Raw genomic sequence first — 17,848 nt, forward strand, 5'->3', positions numbered from 1 at the left:
AACCCCTTACCTAGATCAATTGATTTCGTAGACTTTATTTTAAATTAATTAATTAATCAGTTACCTAGTTTTCCTAAAAATTAGGAGGTGACTCCCTTTAAACTCATTTTATCCTCTTTACACTCTTTTTTTAAAAAAAAGTTTTTTTTAAAAAAATTTGTGACTATTTTTTAATGGAGTCACCGCGACGTTGCGCCCTCTCAAAAGGAATGTCAACAGGATACATTCCAACAAGTTCATTCTTATGGGAATAAGAGTTTGTTACTAGATACTCCGCCTCAACTCACGTATAAGTATTCATCTCAATTCCAACATTCATTCATTAGATAGCTCATAGATTCAGAGGTGAGAATAGCCTTTCAACTAAGAATCCCCATATTGTTTGAAACAATTCACAACATGTCATTATCATTCATAAGTGTACAATTGAGAATAGTCTTTCAATCAACACAACATCATTCTCACAATCATAGAATTTCATTCATACTTCATTCTTAAATGTGTGTGGGAGTAGCCTTTCAACAACACCACAATTACATTATAGTTATGATCACATTACTTTTAATGTATTCACAAAGCATGTATATAAAGATGCATTTAGAGAGGAAAATCAACTTGTAGATAATCTAGCACATGTAGTATTGGATCAACAATTTACCTTAAATGCTAACAATTTTTTATAACTACCAGAAGAATGAAAAAACTGCTTTAACTTTGACAAGGCACAATTATCTAACATACAATGATGCAAAAAGATTACCTTAGCAAGTTTATGTCTCACACTTATGATATTTACATTCAGGCGGACCCAAGTTCTCGGTAAAAAATACACGATATATATATAAGGTAAATTTTATGTATTTTTGTAGATGATATATTTTGAACCCCCTCAATACTCAATGGTAAGACCCCTGAATATTAAGTTGCACACCCCAGGAATGAATCCCTGCAACAACATTTATTTATTTTACTTTATAGTTTTAGTTTTAAAAAATCAGTTCCGTTTTTCAAGCATTTTTTATTTTTAAAACGTGCCAAAAATGTGATTTTAAATCCAAAAAAAAAAAATCAAAGGGCCTACTTTGAAAGACTTATTTACACGTATATATTTTTATTTTTCGAACCTCCTGAACGAAAATTCTGAGTCTATCACTGTAATTACATCAACTATGTTAGACATCTACAAGGCTTCATAAACGTGAGAAATTTAAGTTATCTAGCCTATGCCATGTCAACTTACAAAAAGGAGCCACCAGCAAAAGTCGAGGGCTAAAGTCGAATATGAACTGGGAGAATGGATCTTGAGGAGGAGGTATAAAGGAGGAAGTTTCTGACCATCGTGAATATCTCCATCACTTCATCAATTGCAAAAATGGGGTGGCTAAAGGACGAATAGGAGCAACATAACATAAAGGTAAGGCGAAGATGGCTACTTACAAAAAGTTCACTCAACTAAGTTTCATGACTAGGCACCTCTGTCAAACTCAAATAGATCCCACGGTATCCACCCAACACTACTATAGAAGAATAAAAGAAAGGTGAAAAAGAAGAGTCCAATCTAGGTGGATTAATTTTTTTCTTTATCTGGATCTTTTTGGACTCACCTGAGTGTATTTTTCTACAAATTTATTCATGAATAAAAAGTTCATGGTTGAGAATTGACCAAAAAAAAAAAGAAGAGTAATCTTGAAGAGTAATAATTGTGTTTGATTAATCAATTTTTTTTAAAAAATTAATATCATATTAACAAGTTATGCTTAATCAAGCTTTTAAAATGTGTATAGAAAAAAGCTAGTACTAATTTCAATTTTCAAAAAATAACTTTTGATAAAGCTTAAAATACATATTTTTTATTAAAAGTTTGATCAAACACTTTAATTTTTTAATATTTTTTTAATTAAATAAATAAAAAGATACTTTAACTTTTCAAAAACTTATCAAATAAATTATAAATCGCTAATATCAAAATGAACTCATTTCACAAATAACTACTTCTTGGACTGATTATTAAGTGCTATTCATCATTTCAAAATTATTCAAAAGCTTAGCTACTTTTAATAAAGAATAAAATTTAGATAAAATTAAGAAAAAAAACTTCAAAATAGTCTGAGCCTGTTTGGCTTAACTCTACAAATAGGGGAATAATAACAACTAGTAGTATGATGAAATATGATAAGCGGAGTAGGTAGTCTTCAAAAACTAAGGTTGCTTTCTCTGGTGATTTAATTTGTCACTAGGTGTAATCAGACGGTCGACTCTCGATTGATGCTTGATTGCCTATGTAGGAAGAAGGACCTCTTTTTCGGGATAGACCAAACCCTACACGGGAGCGATAGCGAAGTCAATCCGGGTAGGCGAAGTCCTTATAGCATAGCAAACGTTCCACTTAAAGGCTTTCGAACCCTCGATTCGATTGTTTTTCAAGAATGTTGAGCCGGGTATGTAAACCTTGTATCTTGGAGGAACAACAATAAAAGAAGTGCTTTCGGTTTTTGAGTTTTTAAAAAAATCAAACTTAAGTAACTTTTAAGTAAAAAATGAAAGTAGGAGAGCACCTACTTTATAAACTATTTTTAACATTGTCAAACACTCCAAAAAGATAAATTAACCAACTTTAAAGTCAATTCAAACACTGTAATTGAATTAGGAATGCTAGAATCAGTCACTGATTCACAAGTGACAAAACCAAAACTTGTTTAGAAATCCAAGAAGATTTGTCGCTTCAAACCATTCACTTTTACTTGTCACATTTTGATTCGACACATCCATTAAGAAAATGATTATTGATATAAATATTTTACCATACTATCCCTATTTAATGATGTTTAGTGTTAGTTTTGAAAAATGATTTGAAGAAAGAGTATTTCATGTTGAGGGTAAATATGAAAAAATATTATTGTTTTTTCTTGATATGTCAAAAGTGACAAGTAAATAAACGGATGGAGTAATAGACTAATAGTAAATTATGAATTAGCTTATCAACATATAATTATACAAAATCTCTACCTAATTGAAAAATGATCGACAATTTAAGGAATTAATTCATGAGACTATGTATGTAACTAGGATGCAGGAGTTTGAAAAGTGTAGAGAAGTGTTGTGCTACGTAAAAGGTGAGAGATGGAAGCAAATGAAACTTAAACTCACACCTAAGTTTGCTTTATTTATGTAATTTTTCTATAAAAAATCGCACCTAGATAAGTTTAAAGCCCACTCCAGTTTGTTTCTCTTTTTTCTGTCATACATTTGCTTTGCTCAAAATAGAGAGAATCGAATGCAGAACATCACATTATTTTTTTCCTTGGACCCACAAATTTGATACCACGAGAAAACAGAAAAAACATTTTCTTCCGCTTCATCCACAGCCTAGCACAAAACAGTTTCATAAGGTCCATTAAGATAGCAACAACATTAAGCCTAAACATGTAGAAGAGCTTCGATAATTCAGCTGCAGGTGTCAAAGTTAACCTCATGCAAATAGGATTCAACAAAAGAGATCAAGCGTTTTTTGATGGCTATGACTGACACAGATCAAGTTGTTCTAATAGCTAAGACTAACATTCCTAAACAACTAACAAGGCCCATGAAAGTAAGACTTGTCTGCTTAAGACAACTATGCCTTGCTGTCTAAGCTCATCCGTTGTGGTTGCTTGAAAGCGGAGATTTCACAAAGATAAAGTGTCTTTAACTGGTCACCAAACAAGATGGAGCTCCATAGACTCTAGAAATCATGATTCTGAAACTTACATCTAGTTGGTATCCAACTTATTCAACTTAGCAAACATGTTCCCATAGAATTTTGCATCCTTCTTATTGAATTCCTTAACCTTCTCCTTCAGAGCTTTATATTCAAGCTTCACATCCCTTCATTCATAAAGAAATACAACTTATAATAACACGAAAGAGATGCACCATATTTGGACAGCCAGTATAGAAGAAATAACACAATACCTGTTGTTAGGATCAATCTCAAGGGCTTTCTTAATGTCAAATTCAGCCAGATCAAGATCTGCCATGTTCATATATGCTTGAGCTCTCCGGTAAAGAGCTTTAACATTAGTACTCTCAGTTTCCAACACCTAGAGTGCACAGAATCAGTAAAGATATAAATAGATCAATTAAAATAAGGCCAGAAGGTGTGTTCTGATCTAGTGGAACCTTGGTACACAGCTTCTCCGCCTGCTTGTAATCTTTCAGTTTCAACTTGCAAGCTGCATCATTTAAGTTGCAGCTGATCTTCAAAGCTTTAGCTTGTTTCTTTTCCTCTTCACTAAAGTCAGTATCATATTCAATAAATTTAGCAGCCTGCATTTATTTCAAATCCTGCTGTCAGGCAAAACTGGATCAAAGAATCCAGCAATTAATTACTCACTAACAAAGGAGCATCATATCTTGGAGAGTACACACCTTCTCATATCTCTTTGATGCTCTTGCATACTTACCAGCCTTGAAGAGAGCATTTCCTTCCTCTTTCTTTTTACCAGTGGCCTCAATTTTCTCCTGGGTATTCATATCCCATGATTCCTTTTCCTGCAGGCCAAATTAAAGACATGAGACTACACTTTGGCACAGGGAGGAGTTCGAATTAGAAGGAAAAACTGTATCACATACCTTGACAAAGGAAACCAGCTCAACCTCATAGTATACAGTTGAGTTGGGAGGAACAACACTTAAGTCTTGCTTTGATTCAGATAGACCGAAGGCATAATCAGGTGCAATTATTAGCAGTGCCACTTCACTCTTCTTCATTGACATAGCAGCTCTATCCAACCCATCAATAACTTGCTCTGTTCAAGGCAGATCAACAGTGAACAAATCAAACAAAGAATAGAGACAACCAGAGTCACAAAATCATATCTTAGCTGTAACAACAATGATGCAATTCAGAAACCATACCCTCATCTGTCGTAAACTCGAAAAGCTCGTCTTCATTTTCTCCATTGTGGCCCTTTTTTATGAAGACTGTGCCATCTTGTAGCTTGCCGATCAATTTCACTACAAGATGTCGATTCAAACATTTGTCAGATATCATGCTTTTAATTCATAAATCTACAACATTCTGAGTAACTAACTTTTAACCACAGCCCCTTCATTCGGTTTCTCAAATCCTTCCCCTTCTTTTAAGATCTTCTTTATTACTTTCTTATCGTCAGTTACACTTGAGACAGTCTTCCATGTTACCAACTCCAAGCTAATTTGCAGTGGAGCATTAGGTGGGACCGCTCCTCCATCACCTGAGGCTGGTTTTCCTTTCTCCCCAAAGCCATCTGCAGCAAACAAATTAGACATGTTAGTGAAAGCACTTTACAGGAAGATACAAGAACCCTTTCTTGGAAGGTCCACCTACACTGTGGCTTCACCGTCAACTGGACTTTTTCACCTTTCTTCATAGTTTTCACAGCTTTCGCAATAGCAGGGCAGAAGTGTCCTGTCCCAATAATAATGTTAGTGCATGATAATGAATGTATAAACCTTGTGAACGAGATACTGCAGTGACTCAATTGATACCTTCCTGAACAGTGAACTCCACTCCATCTGATTTTCCAACCAATGATCCATCTTCAAGTTGAGCTTCATACTTGACTGAACAATAAGATCAAACCAAATGCTTATCACTGTTTGACCAAATAAATACACACAAACCTCTGATGAAATTAAAAGGAAGACAGAAGACAGATACCTAGAACTTCGTCAAGATCCTTGGGATTTTCCCATTTCTCTCCCTTGATGAGGATCTTTTTGAAAATACCACCATCCTTGCAGATGTCCTTTACACTCACCCATGATAGCAATTCAACATCAAACTGGAGAGTGGAATTTGGAGGGATAGTTGGAGGAGAACCAGACTCTCCATAAGCCAGCTCTGGAGGAATGGTGAAAATGGCATTTTCACCCTTTTTCATTGTCTTAATACCTTGATCCCATCCCTTAATCACTTGTCCTGTTAGATAAGAACAGAAGCATCAGCAAATCACATACCAAGATATCATTCATCCAAGATTTAATACAAAACAAAGATATATGGAACATGACAGTTCCTAATAATGAAGAAGCTTCAGTTCTTGGTTTTGATAGAGCTTATATTCATCAATAATCTCCTGTGACTAGTAAAACGAAACCAAATCTATAATCACTGAATAAACTGCTTATAAATCAAACAGTTAATACCCTATTCCAAATACACACATGTACAGAAACACATACATATGTGTGTGAATATCAACTATCAATCACTCACATATAATATTGAATACATACGGTAAACATCAAAATACATGCTGTAAACCTATCTCAGTTTTTCTATAACCAATAAATCCCCTAGGATCATAGTGCAGAATGCGAAGCTCAGTCAAAACACCAAACTTTTTACTACGGAAGTGTTAACCCCTGATGTGTTCCTAAGCCACACATCAATTATTGCAGTCGTCTTACCACTAGACCAAAGCCCTAGGTGCAAAACTACTTCAGATTCTCATGATCAGCTTTGCAATCATATAATTCAAACCTTGGTATAGGGCTGCCTAATTATGCACTTCCGTAGTGCAAGCTACTTCCACCATAGAAGAATGAGAATATAAACAAATTGACAGATCAGTAATTTAAGAGCCAACACAATCACGATACTATAATGTACACTTAAAGATATATAAATTTAGCACTATAATATTAAACTTACCAGTTTCAAAAACAAAATTTAGTACTATAATAATTCAGTTGCCACTAGAAAAAACTAATTTCTATATCCAATTATACAAAAAAATACTGAACTAAGACCAAAATCTCAACGTTGAGATTCATAGAAATGAGCACTTCTCGTTACTCAGAACAGACAAATCAGGCTACCTTGATACATTACATCTCATGGATGTGACCAGCACTAACATGACGCCAGATTTCTTAATACGGAAAACCTTCAGATTCATATTCATTAAATCAAAGGATTGATTCTAAGAGACACACTCAAGCAATAGCAAACATATTAAACTGAATAGCTAACTATTGTTGATATACTAAAACTATTAACACACTATACAAAACTCTACGAGAGGGAAAGCAGTGAATGTTAAAAAGTAGAGTTACGTTTTCTAACCTTGACCGAGAGTGAACTTGAAAGGAGTACCCCTATCGCGACTGGAATCGAACTTGGTCCCATCAAGCAGAGTGCCAGTATAATGAACTGAGAATTAAATGAAATCATCACAAAATGAGATGAGTTTAGCAAGAGAAACAACAATGAATAGAGAGAAATTTTACCTTCTACTTCATCTCCAGCTTCAGGAGTGTCCCATCCTTCACCTTCTTTAACAAGTTTCTTCTTCAAGCCTTCTTTTCCGATCACCTTCTCATCGCCGACTTTCATGATCGGACTTTCGTCCGGCAGATCCATGTCATCATCCATTCCTTCTGCTCCGGGAATATCAAAATCGTCATCCATTGGAGTAGTAAAATGGTGCACTCGAACAAAGCAGTGATGTGGCGTGAGAGAACGGGTAAAGAGCGTTCCAATGAGGTTTTAGAGTGAGTTTTGAGGATTCTCCAATTATGACCAAACAATTACCTGCCGTGGATCTTAATCGAACGGCAGTCGTTCCAAATTCGACATTTAGTAGGGTCGACGACTAACCTGCGTTCATGGTTTTTCACGGTTAATTAGAGGTCATTATCAACTTATAAAGGGAAAATGAGAATTAATTACCATAAAATAGGAAATGCAAAATTGTCTCATTTTTATATAATCTTTATCCGATAAATAAAAATTATAAAATTACATGATACACATTCAATATTTATTGATAAAACCTTAATCTAATAAAAACAACTAAATTGAACATAAGTTGCAGTTAGTAAGTTAGAAAATTATTTTTTTCAATTAATCTCATAGTGGTTAGCAGTATTTTAAAAGGCGAGACGTTTTATATAGTATGGGGCGTAAGTCTCATGGATCTTTGGAGCATGGTCTCATGTATATTTATAGTTTTATTACTAATAAAATAAGCAAAAACAAATCTTTGAATGATTTTACAAATAATTTTTTATAAATACATATAATATATAGAAATTATATTATGATTTTTATTTGAGATAAGTTTTAATAATCGATAATGAAGAACAAAAGTATTATAATTTCTATTTGAGAAATATCATTGCACAAATAACAAAAAATATGATTTAAAGCAAAAAGGGTTCAAAGAAAAGTTCAAAATGTCGGGTGTACGTTTTTACACCCAGGACTTACGTTTTTACATTTAGAAATTAGGTTTTTACGCACGAAGCTTATGCCTCAAAATTTAGAACTTATTCCTTATGGATATACGTCTTTAATTTATTTCACGAAGCGCTTTTGGTACGTTCGGCTTTTAGACTTATCCCAAAAGCGTTTTTGAAAACAATGGTGGCTAGTCTTGTCCCACTCAATAGAATCATGATTTATTTTTAATTAATTGATTTTAATGAAGTAGTTATAAATTTGATCTAAAATAATGAATTTGGTGAATATAAATGGTAAATTAAGAATTTATTTGAAGCAAAAATAAATTTATACTGCCAAATTAATTGTCATATGAGATAAAAACGATTTAAAAAGTAATGATATGAAATAAATTTTATTTACATATGAAACAAAAGGTTAGTAGATATGTATAAATTAAATGTAATTTTTCTTTTTACAAAATATAAACTTGTGGCTCAATTTTTGGAGAATTTAGAACTTTCATCTCATGAGATGAAATCAACGTGAAATTGCATGTCCAAGTGTTGATTTCATCTTATGATTTTATATCATGATATAAAATCACATGTTCAAAGGTATGTTAAGAGACCATTTAACCATGTGATATATATGCAATTTTAACTTTTTAATATTGTACATATTCTCATAAACATAAAAACTCCATAAGTTGTTAAACTATTAAAATTCCCCAATTTTTTTTATTCAATCTTATCAAATAAACAAAAGTTTATAAAATCGCATATACACAATCACAAAGCGAAAATTCTCTTTAACTTCTCACTAATTATGACTATTGACGATCGAACTTGGAGCTCTAGTCAGGGGCGGACCCAGTAAGCCAGACGCGGGTGCTCGAGCACCCATTGATTTCCGAAATTTTTTTGTATATATATAGAAAATATGATACATATATTATTATAATTTAAATGAGCACCCATAGAACAAAAGCATCTGTGGGTGAGCTGGTTTAAACCTCTGCAATAAGAGGCGCGCGAAGCCACTAGCGAGGGTTTGAATCTCGCCAGTAGCATTTCTTTTTTTAAATTTTCTCCAGCGAATTTTACACCTGTTTTTTTTTTTAAAAAAAAATCCTTTTTCTAATTGAGGGCTTATTTAACTCTTCTTTTTTAAAAAAAAATTAATTCCAACGAATTTTACGACTTTTTTTATTTTTATTTTTCCTTTTCCTAATTAAGGGCTTATTTAACTCCCAATTTTGTACTTGTTTTGACTTTTCCTATTCTTACTTGTTTTGACTTTTCCTGTTCTTAATTAGTTTAGGTAGCATAATTTTTCTTTCTTTTTTATTTTTAACTTTTCCTATGCTTTAAAACCTTTTGCACTGCCCACTTTTATGGGTTCATTCTTCTTCTTCTTCTTGTTTCAAAGAGAAAACCGTCAGCGTAACTGCTCAACAACAAACTTCAACCTATTTTCTTTTCAAAATCAGAATACAAAAGTAAGGTAATAAAATTTGATGATTGATTAAAGTTAGTTAATGAAAAAAAAAAGAGTTTGGGAAATTACGTTTTAAGATTTACATTGCTTATGGATGGTACTCTTGAGTCTTAATTCTTAAAATAGATTCCACATAATATTTTTGTTACTTGATAAATAGGTTTAGACTTTAGATTAAAAATATATTTTTTGAATACTTTTGAAATAAATATTTTTCTTACCAATTACTTGATTCAAAAATTAAATTTTAGAATGTATACGTATTTGGTGCTCATTAACTCATATATTGCTAACTATTGCTTGTGGTGTTGAAAAATCAAATAGATATATTAATTGTTGATTGTTGTTTGGGTTATCGATAGAAAATTATAGATTTTAATAAAAAATAATTGAATTATGTGAATTAATTATGTGATAATATTGTTTTTTTTGTAGGAATTTATCTTTATAAATTGAGATGGATAAGTATGTCACAAGATCGAAAATTGGGTATCCAAGTTCTAGCTCTACCAATCCATCTACTGCTTCAACCATAGCTCCGAAAATTCAAAAGAAAATATTTATTTCAGATGTTGATTTAGAATCTCTTGAAGCTGATCCGGGAATTAGAAAGCCCATTGCAGAGTATAATCCTAATATACGTGATGATATTAGGAGATATTATATTCTTAAAAAGCCTTGCCAACCTAAGGATCATAAATTTCCTAAAACTAAGTTTGGGAAGGAAATGCTGCAGTTCTTTCCTGATTGGTTTAAGGATCGTAAGTGGTTGGAGTATAGCATAACAAAAGATGCTGCATTCTGTTTGTGTTGCTACTTGTTTAAAAATGAATATGAAAGTCGTGGAGATGTGGTTGATGCTACTTTTACGAAGACCGGCTTTAGAGCTTGGAACAAAGCTACAGAAAGATTTAGAGCTCATGTTGAAGATGTAAATAGCATCCACAACAAGTGTTTCAACAAGATGCTTGATTTGATGAATCAATCACAATCAATACGCACTTCATTTGATAAAAAATCCAAGAAAGAAAAAAGTGAGTCTCGACGTTGCTTGAGTGCTTCAGTTGATGTGACAAGATTTCTCTTGAAATTAGGATTATCATTTCGTGGACATGATGAGAGTCGATCTTCTTCAAATAGAGGTATTTTTCTTGAACTTTTGCAATGGTATGGAGATATTAATAAAGATGTTGGAATCATTATTCTAGAAAAAGCTCAAAAAAATGAAATGATGTGTTCTCCAAGTATTCAAAAAGATATTGTTGATTCTTGTGCTAAGGAAACAATCAAATCTATTCTTGAAAATTTAGATGGGGATTATTTTGGGATATTAGTAGATGAATCAAAAGATATATCACACAAGGAGCAAATGGCACTTGTTTTGAGATATGTTAACAAAGAAGGAGAAGTGATAGAACGATTTGTTGGTATTGTTCATGTTAGTGATACATCTGCTTGTTCATTAAAGGAAGCAATCTACTCTTTTCTTTCAGATCACTCATTAAGTCCATCCCAAATACGTGGGCAAGGTTATGATGGAGCTAGCAATACGCAAGGACATCTAAATGGTCTTAAAACTTTGATTTTGAATGAGACTCCATCAGCATATTGCATTCATTGTTGTGCCCACCAATTGCAGTTAACACTAGTGGCTCTTGCAAAGAAGGATTCGAATGTAGATGATTTTTTTTGCTTAGTTACTAATGTGTTAAATATTGTTGGAGCATCTTTTAAGCGCAGGGATTTACTTCGGAAGCACCAAGCAGAACAGTTAGAGGAGTTGCTCATATCAGGAGAAGTGCATACCGGGCGAGGATTAAATCAAGAACGTGGACTTCAATGACCAGGTGATACTCGTTGGGGTTCTCATTATAGAACATTAGATAATCTTATTGTTCTATTTCCATCAGTTATTCATGTGCTTGAATTTACTGGATGCGAGTGTCCAAACTATACTGATAGACTTCTTGCTAAAACTCTTGTGGATACGATTAAGAAATTTGATTTTGCCTTTATGCTGCACTTAATGTGGAAAGTTCTTATGATGACAAATGATTTGAGCTCCTCATTACATAGGATGGATCAAGATATTGTCAATGCTATGGGATTTCTAGCTCTTACAAAGCAAAGATTACAAAATATGAGGGATAATGAATTCGAATCATTAATGGATGATGTCTCTTCTTTTTGTGATAAACATGATATAGTCATTCCGGAGATGAATGCTAGCTACTTTCCTGGAAAGTCAAAGCGTAAAGTTCTTGATGTTACAGATTCTCATCATTTGCGTGTTGAAATACTTTATGTTGTTATTGATTTGCATCTTCAAGAGCTTAATAATCGTTTTGATGCTGTGAGTACTGACTTACTTCTCGATATGGCTAGTTTGAATCCAGTTAATTCATTCGGTAGTTTTGATAAAGGCAAGATAATGAGGTTGGAAGAATATTATATGAATGAGTTTGACAGTAACAAGCTTCGGGATCTCAGTTTTCAGCTTGATAGCTTTAAGTTTATGCTCGTGGTTCTGACGATAGGTTCTTCAACTTGAAGGGAATTAGTGATCTTGCTAAAGTATTGATCAAGTCAGATCTACATCAAACTTGGCCACTTGTTTATTTGCTTATCAAGTTGACTCTCATTCTTCCCGTTGCTACTGCTTCTGTGGAACGAGCTTTCTCATCCATGAAGTACATTAAAAATGAACTCCGTAATAGTATTGGTGATGAATTTTTGAATGGTTGTTTAGTTTGCTATGTAGAGCGTAAGATATTTGCAAATGTAAGTAATGATGCAATTATTTATCGTTTTCAACATATGAAAAGTCGTCGAGCACAATTATGACTTGACCAATTAGTAGTAGGTCATTTGACTTGTAAGTAGAGGTTATTTTTTTATAATGATAATATTGATCTTTGTTTTATTTTTTTTATTTTTTTATTAAAGAGTTTGAGTTAGTATACATTTACTTTTTTTATTAAAGAGTTTGAGTTAGTATACATTTACCATTTGTTGCTAACAAGTTTATGTTAAAGGAAGTGAGCACCCACAACCTTTAAATCCTGGATCCGCCACTGGCTCTAGTCATAGTAGCTACCCGTGGAAACTTATAGAATAACCCAAGTTACAAAGTGAAACAATCTAAACCCTCAAAACCAACAACAAATGAATTTTCCTCCACTGAATAATCTTAATATCACCCCAACTCCAAACAGAGCAACAAAATAGGAATATTTCTACATTTTTTAGCAGCTCTAGGAGGAAATGGTGCGAGGAGGAATATATGACTTCCACATCATCCCTATGACTTGAAAAAAAAGAAAACAGTCATCTCCTTCTTCAAGGAAGAAAATGATATATTGTCTGAAACTTGTAAGGTCACCCTCATAGGCAAGTTCACAAAAATTCACCCCTCGATTGAGAAAACTAGGGATTAGTTTAAAACGTCTATTCTTCTAAAAGAATTTGTCATCAAGATAGGAGCCTGCAATCTGTACCATATCTTTTTAGATTTTGATTTAGCGAAAGATCATAGAAATGTATATGGTAGGAACTTCCTCACCATCTGCAAAATGTAGATGAAACTGCTAAAATGGAAGTCTGATTTCAGGCCCGAAGTTGAACTACCTTAGCTCCTATCGGAGGTCTGGATCCACCTTCCAGATTTGAGATGACATATTTTAAGAGGATGCACTCCGTAGAATTATGGCTCCAATTTGGAGTTCCAATCATCGCAGATAAAGCAATCCTTTCAAAAATCAGACCCTACAACAAAAATTAAAGTGGAGATTGACATCACTAAGGCTTAGATCTCGAAAATCCAAATTGTGGTCAAGAATTAAGATAGAGAGCTAGACTCTATTAACCAAAGGGTGGAGTATAAAAATATGCCGCATTATTGCTTTAATTGTAAAGCTCAGGGTGATAGTGACAACACCGACAAGATTTTACATCCTGAACTCGAAGAAAGTGATAACAAAAATAACACAACCGAGACAAATGAAGCAATAAAAGAAACTAGAAGGCCTGAATAGGGCGTCAACGAATTCTAACAGGATGCAGAAAGGAAAGAATCGCTCAACAACCAAAGCAAACAAAATAAGTAGAAGTGAAGTTAAACGTAAAAGCTCAGAAGAGGATGAATAACGACAATGACTAAAGGAAAAGGAAAATCGAAATTCAGGAGAATAATGGTCAGGGTAATCAAAAGACCATCGAAACTGAGAATCAATTCACTTTTATAGCAAAGAAAGTGGGAAACAAGGTTGAAGACAGACAAAGTGAAACCTCCAACTCTTTTGGCATCACATTCACAACTCAGAAAAAGCCTAGCATTTAAAACATAACTCAAAAGAGGCAAGAGAAAAGTCACCGCCACAGAAAAATAGATACAGGAGAACGCTAACCAGGCTGCAGTTGTAAGGCTAGAATACAAATGGAAGTGGTGGAGACCTTTAGCCCCTATGAAAGAAGAATAGAAGTAAGAAAGGAGCTAAGGAAGAAGGGGAAGAAAAGGATGCACAACGAAGGGACAACAACAAATACCTCATAGTTCACGACAACAAAGAGAAAAAAAATAAAAACATGATTGAAGCGACACTTTACACTACAAAACAAGTTACTTTGAAAGATGTAGAAAACTTGGCCCCGGTAGATCGAGGGAAAAAATAGGTCCAAAAGTCAAAGAAGAACAACTACCCAAGAATATACGCCAAATTGGAAGACGAATACATCCATTATGAATCAATCTCAGGGAGGAGATGGAGGAAGACCACTTCCATGATATTCCAGATCAAACTCCTAAGAGAGAATCCAACTAAGTCAATGGAGAAAATCAGGGAGTTATTACTAACTCTAAGAAACCATTACAAACGAGCATAAACTTTATTCGGTTCACTAGCCACTGAAGGAACCTTTTTAATTGGTAAGGACTATTTCATGGTTGATAGTAATAGTTCTTCTCAAAATAATATGCTTAGATTCATACCTAATATTTCCTATGATTAATATCATCTCATGGAATATTAGGAGTGTTAGGATCTTAAGTTGTCACGATCCAATCCGTCGTGATTGGCACCCATCCTAAATCTCCGGAGGGAGAACCAATACTACCATACAACTAAAGCAAATGATGTAAAACTAGGGTATTTAAGTTATGGAAGCAAGTTAAATAAACTAAAACAATGCAGAAAGTACGCCTAGAACCTGAAAGTCAATGTACCAAAACTCTAACAACGACAAGTCTAAGAACAAGGGGTACAACCCCGAAACTAAACAACACCTTAAATAATATTTTGAGTCCGAAGAGAGTGGACTTAAACAAGGAGAACTTAAGGTAGTCTGGAAGAACTAGCTCACCCTTAAATTTGAAATAATCACTGATCTTCTAAACGATGCCTGACAATAGCCGCCGGAAGATGCCATGTACTCAACAAAAATAAGAGTACACAACCACCGTGTACTGGTAGGATTACGCGGCTATTCCAATAAGTGAAACATGTATAAGTCAAAACAATAATATAACCATATAACTACCGAATATCAACAACAATGATTAACACAATCTTCATAGCATAAGAGAACCACACCACAACCACTCTTAAAGTTCTACTTAGTGTGAGCGGTGAGTGGGACTCCATTCATCCTTATACAATAATATATGTATAATGTGACATTCTTCTCCCAAAGGTTATCAAAAGACTTACTTAAGAAAATCAAGATTACCTAAATAACCCTTAAGACTACCTAAGTTTGGATCATGTCTAATGTATCAACCAACTTTTCTATCTAGAGTCTTTCTTAAGACTTATCTAGGTAAGATATGAAGTGACCATTCCTATGCCCCCTTCACATCTTAACTAGACAACCCTTAAACTACTCTAGGCTAGTACTTATTCATTTAGCATGCTTTCTAACTTAAGTCATTATCTTTATTAGTTCATTTAAGAGAAATTCATCACATAAGGACATTCAAGTAATGGTCTTGGAGAAGACCTAAGGACTCACTCACTAACATCTTCAAAGCCTAATCATGAAATTCTAGATGGAGTCTCATACCACCACCTAAACTACATAGAACTTCTCCAATACTAGAGAATATCCCATATGATGAGAATAGGCAATAACCGACATAGACCATGGTATTTAGGCATGAAATTCGGAGTTGTAACCTACTCCGATGGAGGGTGTTCTACTTGCCAATGGTAGAACAAAGACACATCCCTGTAGGCACATGGTTAAAGAATATGAAGGGTTTCTTTATTCTCTATTCTCATGATTCAAATAGAGCAACTTCCCTAGTCATACTCACTCGGTACTAGCCTTTGTTCTCTAAGGATCATATGAAGAGGTTCCATATCTAGTTCATAACCGAATCACATTCACCTTGCCAAAGTGGTCCCCTAGGGTTGCCTTACAATAGTCAATAGGATAGCTTAATGATTTTCCTAAGGATGATTTCATGTCGTTCCAGCCAATCAATTCCTAAGTCCACCATTCACATAAGAACGATACCGTTACGACTTTTGACTTCAAGGATATCATAACCTTAGAACTAGGTTGAAGGCTCCACATAAAAGACCCTCTTAGCAACATTCAAGGTCACATGTCATTCATACATACAAGACTAAGAGACTTTAGCATCCTAAGTCAAGAAGTCATATTTTCATTATACATGTATCAAGTAAGGGACACAAGTCTACCAAAACAAGACACAACATACTTCACATATAACATATCATTCTAGAAACACATAGGCATAACCAACAACATCTTTAGGTCACCCTATCCATTACTATAATATCATCAATATAAACATCATAAGACCCACATAGCCAATTAGGAAGAATCATGCATCAACTCTAAGATTATACACATAATGACATAGTCATAGTTTAACATGATCACCTAACAACATCAATAGAAGAACACATAATTTCACCTTAATCACATGTAGATAAATATAATCATACTTCACATAATCAACTACACCAATCCTCATAATATATCAAGTAATGCCAACAAGGCTATGATCATCATAATACATAAAGTAAAACCAACGAGGTCATATTATTCACAAGTAAAGCACATAGCACCGCCATCATAAGTGGACCATAACAATAACAACATAATTCAAGACCTAATTAACATAAAATAAAAAAAGATTAAGGCAGCGTACCACCAACCCATTCTCACCACTTTAATCCATAGCTAACTCATCCAATACAATACCAAAAGGCCCTTACCCATGGCCATGAACATCAGTTCAATACAAAAATCATAATACTCAATGAATCTAAGTCAATTCAATATAGATTTATTAATATAAGACAACCTATATATCAATCTAATACAATTTTTACATCATTCAATAATCCAAGTAAAACTACACTAGAATTCATAAGCATTGGAACATGATTATAACACCCACAATATAGCCAATTTGAAGAATCTAGGTTTTGCATGGATTCATGAAGATTTTAAGTTAAAATCATCTAATTATCAAAAATTCAATCAATATTCAATGATTCAAAACCTTTAATGCAAGAACCCATGGATATATTTCAATTTAGAAAACTCATCTTTTGAGAAGCCTTTGAAAAACACTTTGAAGCTTGGCTCCTTGCTGATAGAAGTTTCAAGGATGAAAATAATTGATGTTACTCCACGAAAATTGATAAAATTTTGTGGATAAATCAACCTTCAAGCTTCAATCTCTCTTCAAGCTTTAATGGAGTTTTAGAGAGCTCTTTAGAGGTTTTGGATTTTGATTTTTGAAGAATGATTTCATCTAGGTGTATGACTTACAAACCTACATAAAATACCTAGAATACCCTTAGTAAACCGCCCAAACACTTATTTTGACGTGGTAAATTCACCCTTGCAACTTACTGTAAAGCTGCGCAGATGACAGACTCACCCACGACTGCCCATTAACGGGGCGTAAGTCCACAAACGGCCCAACCTGGCTGTCCGTCGATGGGTCAGATACTTACCTTTGGGAGCTTAATCTCCCTAGTCTAATTCTTGACCCACTCCCACCATCAACGGGGCATCGACCAGCCTAGTGACCGTCGATTGCGTCAGTCGTTTGGGCTGGTCTAGACAGCCTTAGGCTCTTATAAAGGGTCCTTCTTCAAGGACCCTTGATTGGTCCTTGGG

At 34.0% G+C, this 17,848-nt stretch overlaps 2 protein-coding genes across 2 annotated transcripts; one reads left to right on the forward strand and one right to left on the reverse strand.

Moving 5' to 3' along the window:
- Nucleotides 1-3,329: 3,329 nt before the first annotated feature.
- On the reverse strand, nucleotides 3,330-7,573 carry LOC107031599 (peptidyl-prolyl cis-trans isomerase FKBP62-like). The gene is made up of 12 exons (XM_015233024.2): nucleotides 7,255-7,573; nucleotides 7,091-7,177; nucleotides 5,681-5,941; nucleotides 5,509-5,583; nucleotides 5,348-5,428; nucleotides 5,073-5,267; nucleotides 4,897-4,995; nucleotides 4,612-4,787; nucleotides 4,408-4,530; nucleotides 4,159-4,305; nucleotides 3,952-4,079; nucleotides 3,330-3,864 (listed from the first exon to the last, which is right to left on the reverse strand). The coding sequence occupies exons 1-12, from the start codon at nucleotides 7,433-7,435 to the stop codon at nucleotides 3,750-3,752; spliced, it is 1,668 nt and encodes a 555-aa protein (XP_015088510.1). The 5' UTR covers nucleotides 7,436-7,573; the 3' UTR covers nucleotides 3,330-3,749.
- Nucleotides 7,574-10,145: 2,572 nt separating this feature from the next.
- Nucleotides 10,146-13,722, forward strand: LOC107030226 (zinc finger MYM-type protein 1-like). The gene is made up of 4 exons (XM_015231590.1): nucleotides 10,146-11,517; nucleotides 11,599-12,124; nucleotides 12,226-12,469; nucleotides 13,609-13,722. Exons 1-4 carry the CDS (start codon nucleotides 10,146-10,148, stop codon nucleotides 13,720-13,722), a joined length of 2,256 nt encoding a protein of 751 aa, XP_015087076.1.
- The last annotated feature ends 4,126 nt before the right edge of the window (nucleotides 13,723-17,848 follow it).

The sequence above is a fragment of the Solanum pennellii genome, chromosome 9 (genome assembly GCF_001406875.1).
Source record: "Solanum pennellii chromosome 9, SPENNV200".
Classification (NCBI taxonomy): Eukaryota; Viridiplantae; Streptophyta; class Magnoliopsida; order Solanales; family Solanaceae; genus Solanum; species Solanum pennellii.